Source organism: Buceros rhinoceros, unplaced genomic scaffold (genome assembly GCF_000710305.1).
Source record: "Buceros rhinoceros silvestris isolate BGI_N320 unplaced genomic scaffold, ASM71030v1 scaffold8474, whole genome shotgun sequence".
In the NCBI taxonomy this organism is placed as follows: domain Eukaryota; kingdom Metazoa; phylum Chordata; class Aves; order Bucerotiformes; family Bucerotidae; genus Buceros; species Buceros rhinoceros.
Genome location: NW_010406448.1, coordinates 28,655 through 45,499, shown reverse-complemented (window position 1 = coordinate 45,499; position 16,845 = coordinate 28,655). Strand labels below are relative to the sequence as shown.

At 36.8% G+C, this 16,845-nt stretch overlaps 1 protein-coding gene across 1 annotated transcript in view; it reads right to left on the bottom strand.

The window, feature by feature from the left end:
* Positions 1 to 16,845, bottom strand: part of PCNX (pecanex homolog (Drosophila)) — a 79,473-nt gene that overhangs the window by 41,004 nt on the left and 21,624 nt on the right. The window contains exons 6-8 of the mRNA XM_010134087.1: positions 12,697 to 12,829; positions 7,944 to 8,128; positions 623 to 713 (exon numbers count right to left, since the gene is read on the bottom strand). Of these exons, the coding sequence (XP_010132389.1) occupies positions 623 to 713; positions 7,944 to 8,128; positions 12,697 to 12,829 (409 nt within the window). The remainder of the gene's footprint in view (positions 1 to 622; positions 714 to 7,943; positions 8,129 to 12,696; positions 12,830 to 16,845) is intronic.

Sequence of the window (16,845 nt, the reverse complement as noted above, 5' to 3'; positions counted from 1 at the left end):
TCTATGTAGTGAAGCAGACTGGGGAGGTGGACATGGGAGGTTTTGGGTTGCTTTTCTTTTTTGCATCCTGTCCCTTCAGAGAAAGAAAGGGCATCTTTCCAACAGCAGGTGAACTTTCCAGTATGTAGCTGGCTATCTCCACTGTAAGTCCAATTTTAACCTCAGGCATGTTAACACTTCTGTGTATTGTTTCATGCCGTCTATGAACTTGAAAACAAATTTATCAGTTTACATTTGCTTCACAATTGGAAGTTCATTTGTGAATAAGTTAATAGCCATTACGATTGCAGCCACCTACTTTTCCAAAACCTGGATTAAATCCTTTAAGAAAGGCTTTCTACAAGCTAGCCAAAAAAATCAATTATCAAGTTCTCAGTTTGCATATCTTTTGCTTAAGCTAACAGTAGTCTTAATTTTCTGATATTTATTTAAGCAGAGAAGATTATTTATTCAGTTAGTGTCACCTTCTACTAAAAATAACTTAGGTTTCAAAGTAGAAGTATATGGATAATATTTTATATTGATTTTTTTGTAGTCCATAGCAAATAACCTTCTAAAATTAAAATCAAAGATTGTTGCAGTAAGACAAGAATCATCACTCTTGACTGGCCTTCACACACACCAGATGTTGGATGCTCTTCTTGCAGCTGGCTCAAAGTTCACAAGTGACATGTCGCAGCCCCCTGTCTCGTAGAGCGTAGAACTGAACTTACCTATAAGAGAAAAGGTCAAAAGCAGGTCAAAAATGTCATAATGTTTCATCCCACTGGCATTACTTTAACAACTTACTATTTAGACATCTAAATTTATATCAGTGTCAGAATATAAACCGTGATTGCACATTAATGTGTCACCAGTGCAGACATTAGCTACTCAGTCCTCTTTCATGCTGTTTTACATGATGTATATACAGTAATCTACAAACCTGAATTAAATTTTAAGAGTTGTATTTACAAGGGGTCATCATTACACAACAGCAGCACAATCTAAGCCTTTTTTTCCTGCCTGCCAGGAAAACAGCTTACAATGACCAGCTTCCACAGTTCTTCCCTGCATCCCCCACCCACCCCCATCCCCACCAGCAGAAAAACCAGTAAATCATTTGCTATCAGCATTTAAGAACCTCAGCAGTTAGCTAAGGCAGAGATTCCTCAAGCACCTCAAATAAAATTCTTTTGAGAGGCACATGCCTGTTTGAAGAAGTAACACAAAGAGTGAAAGAAGTGGCCAGAGATGCTTCATAAATTATACCTCTAAAAAGATTTTAAAAAGGAATGGCAGGCAGAGATTTATTCTACAAACCAGAGGCAAATGCTTCAGTGTAAGAACAGAGTAATGTAAACTAATGTCTCAGATAAACCATTTGGAGTTAATGGAACTCCATAACCATATTTTCCTAAAGTTATTAAAAAGTTCTTGAATGAACAATATCAAACATTCCTAAATATATAATTAACAAAAAAAGTAGGCAGAGATTAACTCAAATGATAAAATTACCTTAGTCACAATAGGATGTTTCTACAGTGCCCTTCTCTCACAACACTGAGCAGAGACATAAGCATTGTCATTTCCCCTGAAGGCAAAGTTCAATATTTCAGCTCCAAATGCAGGAAGCTGATTTCGAAATTGTGATCTCATACAAAGTGTTCTGCCAACTTCTCCATCTCTTCTAGCTCAAAGCCCTTCTTAAGCCATGATGCAAAGAATGCAGCATATTAAGATTTGCTTATATAAAAAGAAAAAACCAAACAAAATCCAAAACACTTTGAAGCACCCCTCAGCTGCATGTCTTGCAGCTGTTTTTCTTCTATTGATACAGGGTAACAAGCACTCCCAGTAGAAACACCTAAGAAGATCAGACCCTCCCATCCTTCTGTGAAAACATAACCTGCTTCTGATACAGTCGGGTTTGATATATATTGTTTTTGAAAGTAAAAAAACCAGAGTATGATCCTGCCTCGCACAATTAAGTTCGATCTAGACCTGTCTGAAAGCGCAAAGTTTAAAAAACCTCGAACTGGATTATTAAAACCGGTGAAACTAAGGAAAAATACTGATATATTGAAAATACCTTCATAAAGTTTTTTACCCTCAGATGGGGACACTTCAGACCAACTAGACACGTACCACAGCCGTGTTAAGACCAACCATTTTGACAAGACAGTCAGCTGCATAGGTCAGGAGTCACGTACAACAGCTCTCGCTCAACTTGTAATTACATGTGTTACAGGCGTTTGTAAGGAAATGCGAGTAGAAAGTTCACTTGTTAGAGTTTATTCCTCAATAGCTAAAATTTTAATCAAGTGCTTTAGTTAAATATCCTTTGGTTTTTCACGCCTAGCTTACTAAACAGCTGTTACTGAAATTTAAAATTTAAACCAGTGCAAGACATTAGGAATCTTCTTCCTCACAACTAACTTTACTTACACAGGTCTATTTAACTGCATCAATTACAAAAATTTTCAACAGCAAACATGAAGGTATTAGATAATACATTTCAAATTCTGGTTGGGACAAAATTATGTATAACTTATTATTGAAAAGTCTTCTGGGCAACCAGTCCTTAAAGAAACAAGGAAGTCTCAGTTAAAATCTTCATGTTTTTGCACTACTGAATTAAGAGCCTGGAAATTAAACTGATTTCTAAATTAATGAAAGCCTAGTCACAGAATTTACCATGTACTACTTGCAAGTTATAACTCCCAATTCTCTTGGGCTGAGATAACACATCTGATATATTTGTTTCAAAAGAAGTTTACTGAATTGTTACACTCGTGAAATGTCTGAAAAGGGCCTCAAACTAAGAAAAAATTTGAGCATAAAACACTTCACATTAGAAAATACCAACAGTTCCCTCATATCCAACTCATCTTTGAATCCAAATTTAACTGCCTTTGTAGTGCTGCTGTAAGGACCGCATACATGGCTGTGGGGGGATAAGAGGAACTTGTTTAATGGAAAGGTAGCAAACAGATAGAACACTTAATTGCAGTTGTTTACACACAAACTACAAAACAGACTCAGGTTTAGCCATATGTGCGATTCACCCCCATACTTATATAGGCTTCCTGTTGAAAGTTAGCTCCTCTCCCTCAGGAAAAGCACCACTTCTCAGGAAAACAAAGTTGCCTGCCCCGTTTTGTTTTTCTTTTGGGTTTTGCTGGGGGTTTTGTTTGTTTCTTTTAAATCAAAAGGCTCTCCAGAAAAGCCTGGACTCATCCTAAGTAGAAAAGATGACAGGACCATCCAGTGTTGCTGAGGACACAAACCCTAAGGTACATCCCATCAATTAAACACTTTTTAAACTGTGCAAGGTAACAGCAGCTTCTTCATAGCACACTCAAACTCTAATGAAAGATCCCAAAGCTCGCAAGATTCAGTATGTATGAAAATATTTAGCATTTTTAGCTACCCTAGTAATTTTCTCTCCCCTCCCATTCCTAGATCTCCCACAGCATTCTCTGAAATATGTTTAACAGTATCACACTGAAGAAGCTTAAGGAAGTTTTTCTCTGAGCACTGCAGTTTTACGTTGTAAACAAATGGCAGACTCAAAAGTTTATATTACAAATCAAGAAATACAGCCAATAGCATATTTGTCCACTACACAGAAATGCTTGTAACTTCTCCCCTTGCCACCTCCAAGCTGTGAGTTCTCGGCAAATTAAAGTAACTAACACAATATTCTATTTGGAGCAGGTGTTGATACAGAACAACAGAAACAACAGAAGTCACAGACACCCATGCACACAAATCCAAAATACATCTTTGGTCTGACATGGAGAGGAAAAGATGAAAGATGAATGCACTTTTGAAACAAGTTCCCTTGTTTCAAATGACCAAAGCATTTCATCACCAAGTCTGGAGACAACCACGTAACAGTTCACACTGCACAAATTAGCATTCCCACACTTAGGGGAATCAATGACAGCAACGGGCTGATGAGCTCATACAGATGGAACCTGGAAGACTTAAGTGGCTCAGAATCCAAAGAAATTGGTGCTCTGGTGGTTTCTCCAGCTAAGTTATTTTCGGCACACTTCCCAGTTTTCTATCTAATAAATATTACTCTGTTTCAAAACTCTCATATACTAGTTCTGAGTGTTGTTAACACTTCTTGACATTTTGGAGCATACGTCACATCAAGATATGCTGTGACAATATTTTTTAAATCCTTGTCAGCAGAAAGCAAAGCCATCAGAATATGAATGCTCTGTAGCATGCAAGGAGCTATCATTTCCAAAGGTCAAAATTCTTCAGACTGCAGTATGAAGACTTAAAAGTTTTCAGTTAGAACCTTTCAAAGTGGTCGATTTTTTTATTTCTAGACAAAGTTTGCCAAAACAGTAACTTATCTACTATGCAGAATTCCACAGACTACAACAGGAATATTTTCAATAGGAACAGTGGGAAGTGAGTATTTATCTTCTACTGTACCTTCAAAAATACCTGCCCATCCATCCCGGATAAATTACTTCTATGTAATTATAAAAAGGTATTGAGGAACTGATTCTAAATTGTTTTTAACCAAATAATCAGTGTATACATTTCTCTTTGAAGAAGAGTTTTGATCTTCAAGACCATCCAAATGTTTTCATAAATTACTTCAATAAATCCCAAAGATTACTGCTTGCTTGTCATGCAACTAGAAGTCCAACATAGCACTGTAACTATATTGTAAAGTTCCAGATGAGAGTTCTTTCTAATCACAAAAGCAACATTTCTAACAAAAATGTAAGTTAAAAAAAATCATCTAGCTGAGGACAAGGGGCTGTCACTTCACCCATTTCAGAAACAGGGTACCTGTTCTAGTAACTCAGTACCTGGATTACTAACTACTTCACAAATTGCAACACCTACAGTCTTCACTGCAAAGACTGAAAAAACCCACCCACTGCCTATGTGTCTCAAGAATCAGATTATTAGTGAGAATAAAAGGCATCAGTATTACCACACTGGGCTCCGAAGACTGTTCTTCACTGAAGTCATGGTATGGATTTTGTTGCCTTCTGGATTCCCATTATATTAATCCAGCCTATAATCACAGCATTTGGCCTGTCATCTTTCTTTTCTATCCTGCATTCCTCCTAGAATTTACTTCATGTTTACTGCTCCACATTAAGCTCTTTTTCCATTCTTTCAAGTTCCTTCCCCCTCATGAAACAACAACATAATTGATAAAAATCTTTCTACTTCAAACCCAGAAGACTAAAATTAACACCTCAAAGCATCTCTTGCCTTAGTCTCAGGACAATGCCCGGTTAAAGACAACTGTATAGTCACCAGACTGGATGTAGGCTAGGTGTAATACAGGAAGGTTCATCCTTTGTAAAAACAGCTACCAGGACCAAGTTAACAGACATGAATCTCTAAAGCAAACAAAGAATTAAAAGTTGTGTGTCTTGTCAAGCTACAGCTTGACATCAATACATGAACAGAAGAAATGTAGAAGTAGATACTGCATTTGTGCACAAAAGCAGGAGTCCTAAATGTGGGGGCTTTTAACATAAATTAACACACACCCTATTTGTCTTCAAGAAGAGCTGGAATATGCTAACGGAATTTCAGTGAGAAATTCTCATATCCATTGCACAGAGATACATAACCCCATCTCCTACATTTGCCACTTGTAGTTTCAGTTGCTGTAAGTCAGGTTTTGTTTCCATATCTTTTCCCCAGCCTCTATTTTCAGTATTTTTTCAGCCCTGGGTAGTCACAGCAATTTCCACAGTGACAAAGAATTGATCATATTGCCTGCATTGCTTTGATCAGTATTAGAAAAGTCAAAGTAAAAACAAACTGCTACCCTCCCCACCCTCAAACCATATACAATCTAAAGTAAATCAACAAGATCATCTTCCACTCTGAGGTATCTTGGGGCAACAGAGCAAAGCCAACACCCTTAGACTTAAAACAGAGCAGCAGAGTTCTTCATCCATGAATGAGGATTTAAAAAACAACCAAACCAGAAAAAATAAATCGTGTACCAGTTATAAGGAAAGATACTCTCCCTTCTCAGCAGGCCTGATAAAAGAATCACGCATGTGAACGCTTGCACCATTTTGCCAACCATTTTAGTCTACCAAAACACAGCACCTATAACACAAAGCCATCTATGCAAACTAAAAAATTTTATTTTCCTGCAATAGTAAAAGCAGACCTGGCCTATAATAGCTGCTTTCACTCATGAAGGTTTCTAAACGTGCTCAGAGCTTCAAATCAGGAATAAGCCTCTATTATACATCAGATTTTTAACTGAGCAAATCCTGGAAGTTTTGTGCTTCCCAAAGGTACTGTACTGCTCCATGTAATTATAGCGCAATACAGAAAAAATTCCAGAAGAATTTAGCTCTATAAATTTCTGAAGACACCAATAAATGCCAAGTGAGAAGAATATACTTTTTCAGGGATCCTGAGATTTCTTAAATGATCAACTTTGATTTCTACTACAACATAGTATTACAAGCTCTTAAACAACTGAGACTTACCTAGATTGTCTTGAATTCTATAAAACCTGATTGTATCATTTGGGGTAAGATGAACTAAATCCTTCAAATACAACAATGGTATCTTTAAAAATAAATCTCAACATTAGAGATATAACCAATATCCCTGCATTTCAGAGTTATATTCTGGTATTTTCTCATACAAGAAATAAGAGTCTAAATTAAATAATCTGCAGTTTCATGTGATAATTTTTCATAGTTCAGAAACACATACAAGTGTTGAGATAGAAGTCTTGATTTTTCTATCTAGAAGCTAGTAGCGTTACAGAATCTAAACCAGTATTTATCTGATAAGTAGATTGTGTGTATTTAGTACATCTGTAAAAATTTAACAATTTTATAAAGCATCTCAGAGGATGTCGGAGTTGTTTTCAGTTTTGCTTATATTCAGTTTTTCCTTATATTGCAGCAAGATGGAGCAGAAGAATGGCAACTTGCTAGTCAAACCTGTATTTAAAGGGGTAGCACAGCCTGGCAACTCTTGAAGTCTTTTTTCCCCCCACTAGTAGAATAGATGACAATTCACTTATCTTTTAGTACTTGGTTACAGTAAGATCTGAAACAAATGTTTTGTCAGCGTTCTGAGCTAACCTGTACTTTTAGGTTATTATAGCTGACAGCTGCTCAAAACACTGTCACTAATAACTGGCAGTTCTAAAGATGCCCATTTTAATAACACGAGGAAGAATTCCATATCAATGCTTAAGTAATAAGAAATTCAGGCCATGTGTAGACAGCTGCAAAGATCCCTGCCAGGGATTTTTCTGTATCTGCCCCTGCATTACTGTGTCGCAGGAGATCAGTCACTTATGCCCATCTTCATTTCCTTCTCCCTAGCCATTTTATTAGCTGCATAAAAGTTAATAGTTAAGAATATTACATAAAATTGACCATGAAGAAGTAAAGGGCACTATAAGTCTCCATGATATGATGACATTTGATAAGAGAGAGATCAGATTTTCTTTCAATCTCGAGCTCCTAAATTAAGGTGTTCATATAAAGTAAGTGACTATCATCTACACGAGGACTTCTTTTTCAAACAGCAGGTGAGCAAGACTCATCTAAAAGATGATCAAGAATTCTTAGGGACTGTAACAAATATTTTTTTCAGGAACCAAAAAATCCCCAAGGTTATTCTCAATATCTGCTCAATTTAAGCATTACACATTACATTAAGTCATTAAAACTCTCAAATCATCACTACTTGAGTCCACACATCCTTAAGAGTGCTTCCCATTGTGCATTTGTTACAGAAGGTGCCTGGAAAGGCAATTGTGCCTTGCAAAAGGCAAGGAATTTATGAGCAATACAGGTTAATAAATGCACCTACAAGATTCAGAAAAAAAGCTAAGGTTAGCTGGTTTTCACTGCATTATTACCCATACATCTGCTGTATTAAAACTTCCATGTCACCAAGGTTACATAAGGCCTGCATACCAAGTTCATCGTGCAAACTGCTACCGCCTACAGCAGATGCAGTGGCATGTGATGCTTCTAAGTGGACACTCCCATTTCTCACCAGCAAGGAGGCGCTAGCGCCGAGCACAGCTGCCTGGGAAGGGGGGCGGGACTGCACTCTGACCTGGGAAGAGGGCTGCTGGCCTTGCTGACCATCTTGAAGGCTACGAGAAAACAGGGATTGGGGACACATTACCAGGAAGAAAAGAAAAATAGCTAGAAGTGAAGCAAAACAAGACTTCTTAGTTTAAAGAGGAAAACTTAAGAGTATAGCATTAAGTCAACACTTACTAGGGTTAGGATAACCCATGAGCTCCATATAGCAGAATACTTGGACACTAGTTATGTCGGGAATCTAGAGATACAGTCCCTTAAAAGTAGTATTGCTTTCTAACATCTCCTTTAAATCACCATAGAGTATATTCTTTTATGTCTCTATTTGTGGGTGCAAAAGGAAATTACAGGTGGTTAGCCTAACCTTAGGCTAACCTGAGGTATCACGTACATACAGCAGTGACTATTTCAGTCTTCTCACCATAGTTAGTTTTTACTCATTGAGCTATGACTTGATCAACTGTTTAGGTGGCTGTTTGGTTTGGGGGTTTTTTTTGGTCACAGTAACACCATCTTTCTGGCTATTAATCTGCACTAACTACAAAAAGTCTTTAAGCTTTGTTTAACAGCCATCTACTAGCACAGACCTTAATAGATAACCGTAGCTAAACCTTTGGATTCAGAATTTTTAAAACATATTAGGAGTGCTTATAATAAATTATTAATTGGCAAAAAATTAAGTCTATTTTAAAGTTATTTTGACAGTACAGCAGAAACTTTTACTCAGTACTATTATAGAAGAATTTATTTGTAGTACCGACACATACCTGCACCAAAAAACAGGTTTTAAGTCAACCTGTGTTTCAGGGAAATTTTATAGTCATATTACTAGACAATGCTTGAAAACAGTAGTTCTCAGCCTTCTCATTGCAAAACTATTTTCTAAATCTATTTAACAAAGTTAGACATTCTTAATAACTTGTTTAATATTAAACATGGTAAAGCACCGTTTCCACTAGTATATCACATCTATAGGTGATTTACAAGTGTTTTTATTATTTATTTTGTGCATTTGAAGAAGTTACATGTCATGGTCATTAGCTGTGGGATGTGATCAAATCGAGAAATTTGGGTTTTAGACAGATAAAAGAATATTTTAAAGACTACAGAAAATATCTTAAACACTTTTTTGAAAAATTACCTTTATCACCTGTTGCTTTTAATGTTTCAGTGTTTATGGTGTGATGCTACAGCTGACAAGTGAAACAACTGAAAAGCAAGATCTTACTAAGAGTTGAGGGGTTACAGCTGATGTACTTGCTTTTAACAATATTTTCTAGAACATCTAACCTTTTATTTTGTTAGAGCACCACTGGAAAACAAAATATGGATGTAAGTATAAGAACAGGTGTTAAGAGAAGCTCATGCAAGATAAGCAGACATGCATATAGCTCATAAGGTAAAAAATTGCAACTCATCATTCTAGCATATTTGAATCTGAACATGAAATTCAATGTTTTGCTGCTGTAGACAAGGTTCTTTGAGCTACACCGCAACAAGAGCTCACAGATGTGCCAGCCTTTTCTCTCTCGAGTATTATCAACACCACCAAAAACTGCTAAACAAAATCACTTTCCCTTAAATAGTAGCTAAATATAAAAAGGTCTACAACAAAGTTGTCCTTTTGGTGGTTATCCATAACTGGCACAATAGAAAAAAACAACCAACCCAAACAATGACATTAACAGATCGCACAGATTTGCAAGGGGGACATTTATTCTTTGACTAATGAATAATTATAAAGGTAAAATTCTGCTTCAGACAGTCACTCATGTTCTCACATCAGACACACATGCATACACCATTGACCATATGGGACGCCAACATATATTTGCATTTAAAGTGCCCAAAGCACTGCTGACATTTAGGCAGGACAAGAGCAAGGGCAGCTGGGTTTTTGAGGTGGTTTTGGGGTCTGGGGCTTTTTTTATTGTTCTGTTTAAGTTACCAGGCAAACTATGCTTGTGTCCAATTCAGCATCAAACCAGCAGAATCTACTAGAACAGCTTTTACTTAAATGTCTACCACTGCCAAACACATACACATGTATGAAGTTGTTGCCTCTTTTACTAAATATGCCTCAGAGGAAGTGGAAAGTGGTTGAAATAATGAATAAGAAATTAGAAAAAAAAAAAAAGACATCAGGTGGGACTCAACAGGTTCTAAGGGAACATTCCCACAACATCCAATTTTATGCAAGAGTTAGAAGATTAGGAGATAAAAAGTTTTGCTCGCAAGAACAAGGAAGTAACATCACGGCAACTAAAGACTAGTAAATGTGATAGTTAGAAGTCATATGGATTAGCAATATCAGGAACTAGACTGAGGCAGCTCCACTACTAGCATATACAATTAATGCCAGTACAGTTGCAGCAATCTTTTGAAAGGATCTTGGTAACTGGCTAAAAACTCTATTTCTTCACATTTCCTCTTTACACTTTTAAAAAAAAAAATAAATAAATAAATCTTTCTCAGGGGTTTCTTCTTCCAGCAACACACAGAATTTACACTACAATTAAGCTACCTGTATAAAGGAAAGTTTTCTCAGAGTATTCATCCAGAAATCCAAACAGTAACAAATAGTTTTCAGATAAATTCCGTTTGAACTACCGGCTGTGGAATGTATGTCAAACAAATCTGAAAGCACTTTGGTCAGACTAAGGTAACTTCACTCCACAGGACAGTCACTTAGCATCGCAAACAATGCTTGGAGCGAAGCAACCTCACTACGTATTTCATTCTAACCATGTTTATAACACAAGTATTTTCAATAATGTGTGTCACTGTGTCAGAAAGAGTACAGAGTCGTGGTTTGGGTTTTTTTATTTAGAAAGGAACAAGTTTACATAACTGGAAGATGCAAAGAGGAAATACAAGGCTAGAATATTTGTTCTGGTTTTTCAGCCTTGAACATCATCTCTGATTAAAACGCTACTTCCGCTAGCTTTTTCTCATGATCTCTCACCGAATCCACTTTAAGCCATGCAAATGTTAATGGCTGTACTAGTATGTAAAGATGTGGCAGTTTTCTAAAAAGGGTTCTTTAATTGCTCTACTTTCTATCTGTCCAAGAGAAAGAACGCTCACTGTTTACTGGCTAATGCACCAGTTAAGGAGCTCCTTGTGAATCAATGCACAAAACTATACTACTCTCCTCTTAAAAAAAGGGGGGGAGGGGCAGAGGATCACACAAAAAAGCCGTATCAGAAGCACGGGAGTGCAATGGAGAGTAGAGCTCCAAAGTGATCTAAGAGAATGCAAAGTTTTGGCATCCCTCACTATGAAGTAAATCACTAACTTGGACAAGCTATTTTCAACAAGACCTGAAGCTTAACAAAAAATATCTGAAATGTGATTACTGATACATATTGCAGTAGCCAGTAAAAACACATCTAACTAGCTTCAGTCCTGGATGTGGCAGAAGTCAATCTTTCAAGTGTTAAGTTTTATGTACCATTCTTGCAATCCTCCTGTCTGAGGAAAATTTAGAAACTTAGTCCTTGATATTTCAGTGGTGTCACACGGATGGCACGATTCCTTCCTCATTCTCTATTGTAAAGTATTTTTATTTGTTGAGTTCCTACAGCTTTTTCCAATTAAAAAAATTACACAAGTATCCCTTAAATACAAAAGCAGACTGCTCCTATTATTAAAAGATAGCTTAGCATATGAAGGAATATCACTAAGAATACACAACATACACAGTTATTCCTGTATATTTATCATATAACTGGAGGAAGAATTGCTTTGATATATAAGGAGAAGTGTTCCTTCCTCCAGAGGCAATGTTCTGCTCACCACAGGCAACCACAAGATTGAAAGACATAAAAAGCAACTTTAAAAGCTTATTGTGGTTGCTGTTTCTATTGTTCAAGCTGACAGACCAGAGTTCCTACACGTCATGTATCTCTAGGCTCAGTACTGTTAACAAATGGGCCAGTGAAGGCTGGGGACTCCTGGGTACACACATCGGAGTTCATTTTAAACATTGCCAAGGCATGCAAAACGCCACACAATTAAGATTTAATACTGAGCAATACCATGGATTCTGTTAAAAAAAGAGACATCGCTTCTGTTTTGCTGGAAAAAGCTGCAGGATGTTCATAAAACAGTATACCTGTACTTCAGATTTGGAACTCTGCGTGTATGATTTAGCTCTTCGTAATGTTCTTCCATTTCATTATTCTGCTTACTCCTCATTATCTACAGATATGGAAAGTGATTACAGTACTAGTCTGAGGTACTTACTTTAAGGGAAGGAAACCAAAGCGAGGAGTGATGAATAATATTTTCTTGGGGTTTTTTCATTGCTTGAAATTAAAAGTTTCTGAAGTTTTTTTACAAAAACACTGAGCCTAAGTTTGTTAGCATTAGTTCATTTCATTATCAATCTGAAATCAGCTATAACATGTTAGAGACTGGCTAACCTGATCATTTTGAAAATAGTGCCACATATACATGCACAATTCAACAAGCCCACAGTGACATGCAGTGACAGTTCAAGGAGGTTATGGTGGGGAAGGAAGTAAAAAGTGCTTTTCTGGCAACACTGGTGGGTTTGGGGAGAAGTGGTCTGCTACATGCATGCTAAATATGGTGGAACATTTAGATACCCTACCTGAGGGGTGATCCGATGAGCAATGTAGGAGGGGTAGGGTTACTCCCTGCATTATGCCGGCGTCGTACTGCCTGACGCCTAAATGTGCTGCGTTCACGGCGAAATGTGACAGTCTCCTCGCTGGCTTGTGCTGCTGCATCAAGACAGACTTTAGGTCAAATAAGAACCCATCCTAGTTACACACACAGCAACTTAAGACTCCTTTCTTCCCCCTGACCCTCCCCAAGTTAACGAACTTGACTTGCAACAACAGAAGTAGCTTATGCACTGACTCTTTAAATAAACTGCCTCAAAACAAGATCACAACACAAAATTATTAGTGAAAAATTGGGTGTTTGGAGGGTGTGGTGCGTCCGTTCTTGACTATACAGCTTTATTTTTTTTTTTACCGCCAATCCAAGTAGCCAGGTTACAAAAAAAGATAGATATCCCAAATTCCCAATTTGCACGGGGCAGGAAGAGACAAAACTGATTTCACTCTTTCTCTCATTTAATAGGTCATTAAAGGAGAAACCTAGAGGACAACCTAGAAAAGCTGTCTGCCACTCATATATTCTTTTCTCATCGTATAATTTCTGCCAAACAGGTAGGGTGGAGGTTAACCTCATCACACCTCCTCAGGGGACAAAAGAGCTGCTTTTTTCTTTTTCCTCATAAGCACACCAAAGGATACACATTGCTCATTTTAGAGTAGTTACACTATGATTTGGCAGAGTGAGGGTTGAGACTAAGTGAGAGAATAAATTCCTAATAAGGATTGGTGGTTTTGTTATTTCAACTCCACAAATAAAATACAAGCAAAAAAAGGTTTTAAAAAGCAGCACTGGAAAAAATTCTGTACGTACTCAAGGGAGTTTAAGATTTTTCCACAGATTACCCCCCAAAAACCACCTGTGGTCCCTAAGTTTCACACTCTAAACAACTTCGTATTTAGACTGTTCTGTGGTGTGTCTGCAATATCGGTATCTTCCTCCTCAACCAAGGAAGCTACTAACCAATTTGAATGCGGAGCGCTAGGGAGCTCAAAGGAATGGGTCACAGAGAAAATCGGTTTTGGCAGGCAATGAAGGAGGAGGAAAAAAAAAAAGACATGAAGTCAGTGCAAGAGGAAAATCAGTCTTGAAGGGGAAGTCATAACTTGGGAGCTAAGAAGCCTGTTACTAGAGTGAGAAAACCAAGGATTGTGTCATACCAAAATAAAGGAAAAAAATACTATGGAAGCAATGCTTCATGGCAAAGAGACCACAGGCAGAGTACTTTGTGTTCACTTAAGCACATTAAGTCACAACATCCCTGTCTTTAAGCTTTCAAAAAACTTACCAGCAAAAAAATCTAACGCTTATCTACAGGGACTAGCAACCTACTACTGCTGTGTATTCCCGCCACAGCGCAAGCAATAAAGACTGCATGGAACAAGAGCCCAATTCTACCCATGAACCACAGGTTAATCAAGTGAATGAACATACTGTAAATGAAACTTCAATTTGTAAATTGCTTTAAAAGCAAAGAAAAACTACATGAAGAGATTACCTTAAGACCAACAATAAAGTTACAAGCATTTCGTAACCAAAACACTGAACATTAAGGACATCCTTAATTCAGTCCTTTCTTGTGTCTTTAGGAAAACTGGGATTGCTTACTTCCTCCTCACTCCTCCACAAGTGTTTTTGTTATTTTAAGACGATACTTGATTTTTCATTTTAAGCATGAATTGATGATACTTAATTTTCAGTTTATTTCAGCAAGAATTCAAAACATTTCTCAAGTGACTTAGCATACAGCTTTATGCTTTGTTTTTGATGCACAGCCTAATTTCTTCAAGGATTTCTTTATAACGCTCATATCTGAAGTACTGGGAAAGCAAAACACACTAAATAAGACCATCTAAATCCTTGACTTCTTTCTGCGAGTTAACACACAAGAGATCAAAATTGCCCACTAATTTTGGGTGCCAATTTGTAAAGCTCAATTTTTCCAGTGCATACATGAACATATAAAAATACCTCATCTATTCACCACACGGCTTCCAGTAACTTCAGATGCAAAAGCAATTCCTCAGGGTTCTGCTAATCAGGTCATAGTTAAGCACCACAAGAGAAAGAACAGTGACTAATCTTAAATGAAATGTAAACATCTTATTTATCATTAAGATGTGAACATCAGCACTACATCTTAATTACCATTTGCATCTACTCAGCAAAAGCAGCATTCAAGTGCAATTCAAGGCAGCATACTTAATAATGACAATACCTGCTTTTGTTTTCATATTTTTTTTTCAGTAAACATCATCTTCTGCAATAATCCAAAACCCTGATTATGGAAACACTAAAAGGTCCTTCCAACACAGCTCAAATTTATCACTAAAGCAAGTCTACCTCAAACACTGACTGACACAATGTCTTAGGAGGAAAAGAGAGATACAATCAAAATTCATACATATTTGGGGATTAAATTCAAAGCTGCAGAGGCAAGTAGTTCTGGCATTGGCTAACTCTTTATTAATTTCACTTTAACCTTGAAAAATCCAAGCAGATTTTGGTGTAGCTTCCTACCTAATCTACCAAGAAATTTTTGATCTATCTTGAAACTTTTGTTCAATGCACATCTTCCATATACGCTCTTTCTGAATGCAGGTGGTAACATACAGGATCTCTAAGCAAGTCCAGAAGTCCTTCGGAAAGCACTACAGAGCTTTTTTGGCCCAACAAGCCCTCAAAACTGCTAACATGCAACACCTCAAGAAACTACATGTTGAAATCATGCCTAAGTCAAAAAAAAAAAAAGCTAGTTGAGCAGAAAGGACTACTCTTTGAAGTGTGGAAAGCCAAACTGAACAAAGTCTGGTTTTGTTTTTGGTTGGGGGGTTTTGTTTAAAAAAACAACTCATTTTAAAGAACACACAGGATAAAAATATATACACCCATATGGAAAGCTACTTATGTTAATATATATTATTTGTGCTTCTACTTGTCTTTAACAAGAAAGAGCAGTACAGCTGCTCATGAGTTCACCAGCAGGATGCCAGATAAAGCTCAAATTACGCTCTATCATGCTACAAGAGCAATTTAATCAGAGGGAATGAATGTTAACATTAATAAGCCTCTTTATGTTACTTTGCAAATATTAAGCATTTTAATGTTTAAAACCAAAAATAAACAGAAGCATCCCTGTGTGACAGATTGCTTTTTTTTAAAAAAAAAAAAGCCACATCTTTAGATCCTTCACTTATGCTTTGATGCCACTACTTACAGCCACTTACTCCAGACTCCAGAAAGGAGTCTGTACTCATGTACAAACTCTAGATATAATAGTGAGAGATAACATAGGTTATACTTTTTTCAGTTCCTGCTTGCTTTAAGTAAATTAGTAAAGGAAGACAAACCTTTCAGCCTAGAGTGTTTGTTGTTGAAGTCTATTCTACTTGTCTGTTCTATTCTAAACTTTCATGTAAATACTACAACTTCACTAATGTAAAAAAATTTAAGTATAAATTTCCTGAGGATGTTCACCTATGAATTGGAGCCCCACTCTGTTCTCAAGATCAGAAAAAATGAGGTTTGAAGTTCAAAGTGCCTAAGTTAGAAACACCAACCTACTTCCCAGTGACCAGTAAGAGGAGGAGACCTTTATGACAACTTTTTCACAAACTTGACTTTCCCGCACCTATTCCCAAGTATAATACACCTAATTTCAAAGAGGAAATAATTTGACTTTTGTATTTGCTAATGCAACTGTGCATATGAACACATATTTATTTATTCATCTTTTTTTTCAGTACACTTCTGAGTGGAAGAAAGCCAAATTAGCAGTTACATACTTAAAGTCATGAGGATATCACTTCATCACCACACAGCTGGAATCACACTTTCCCAATAAAAGGACTAAAATTTATTGTAGAGAAAATTCTAGAATAACAAATCCATATTCCTTTGCCAAACACCTTGGGATATCTGAACATAGGTTAAACTTTCTGAAATTTCCCTTTCTATACTACAGAAGCATTTTTAATATGAACATCTGCAGTTCCTCAAAATTTTCAACAGAACTGAAGACTCAAAGTTTTACACTGCAACTATACAATTGTTGTACAATACAACTGGCTTTAAGAAATAAAATGCAAGTATCTTCTTTCGAACAGGAATATTTACA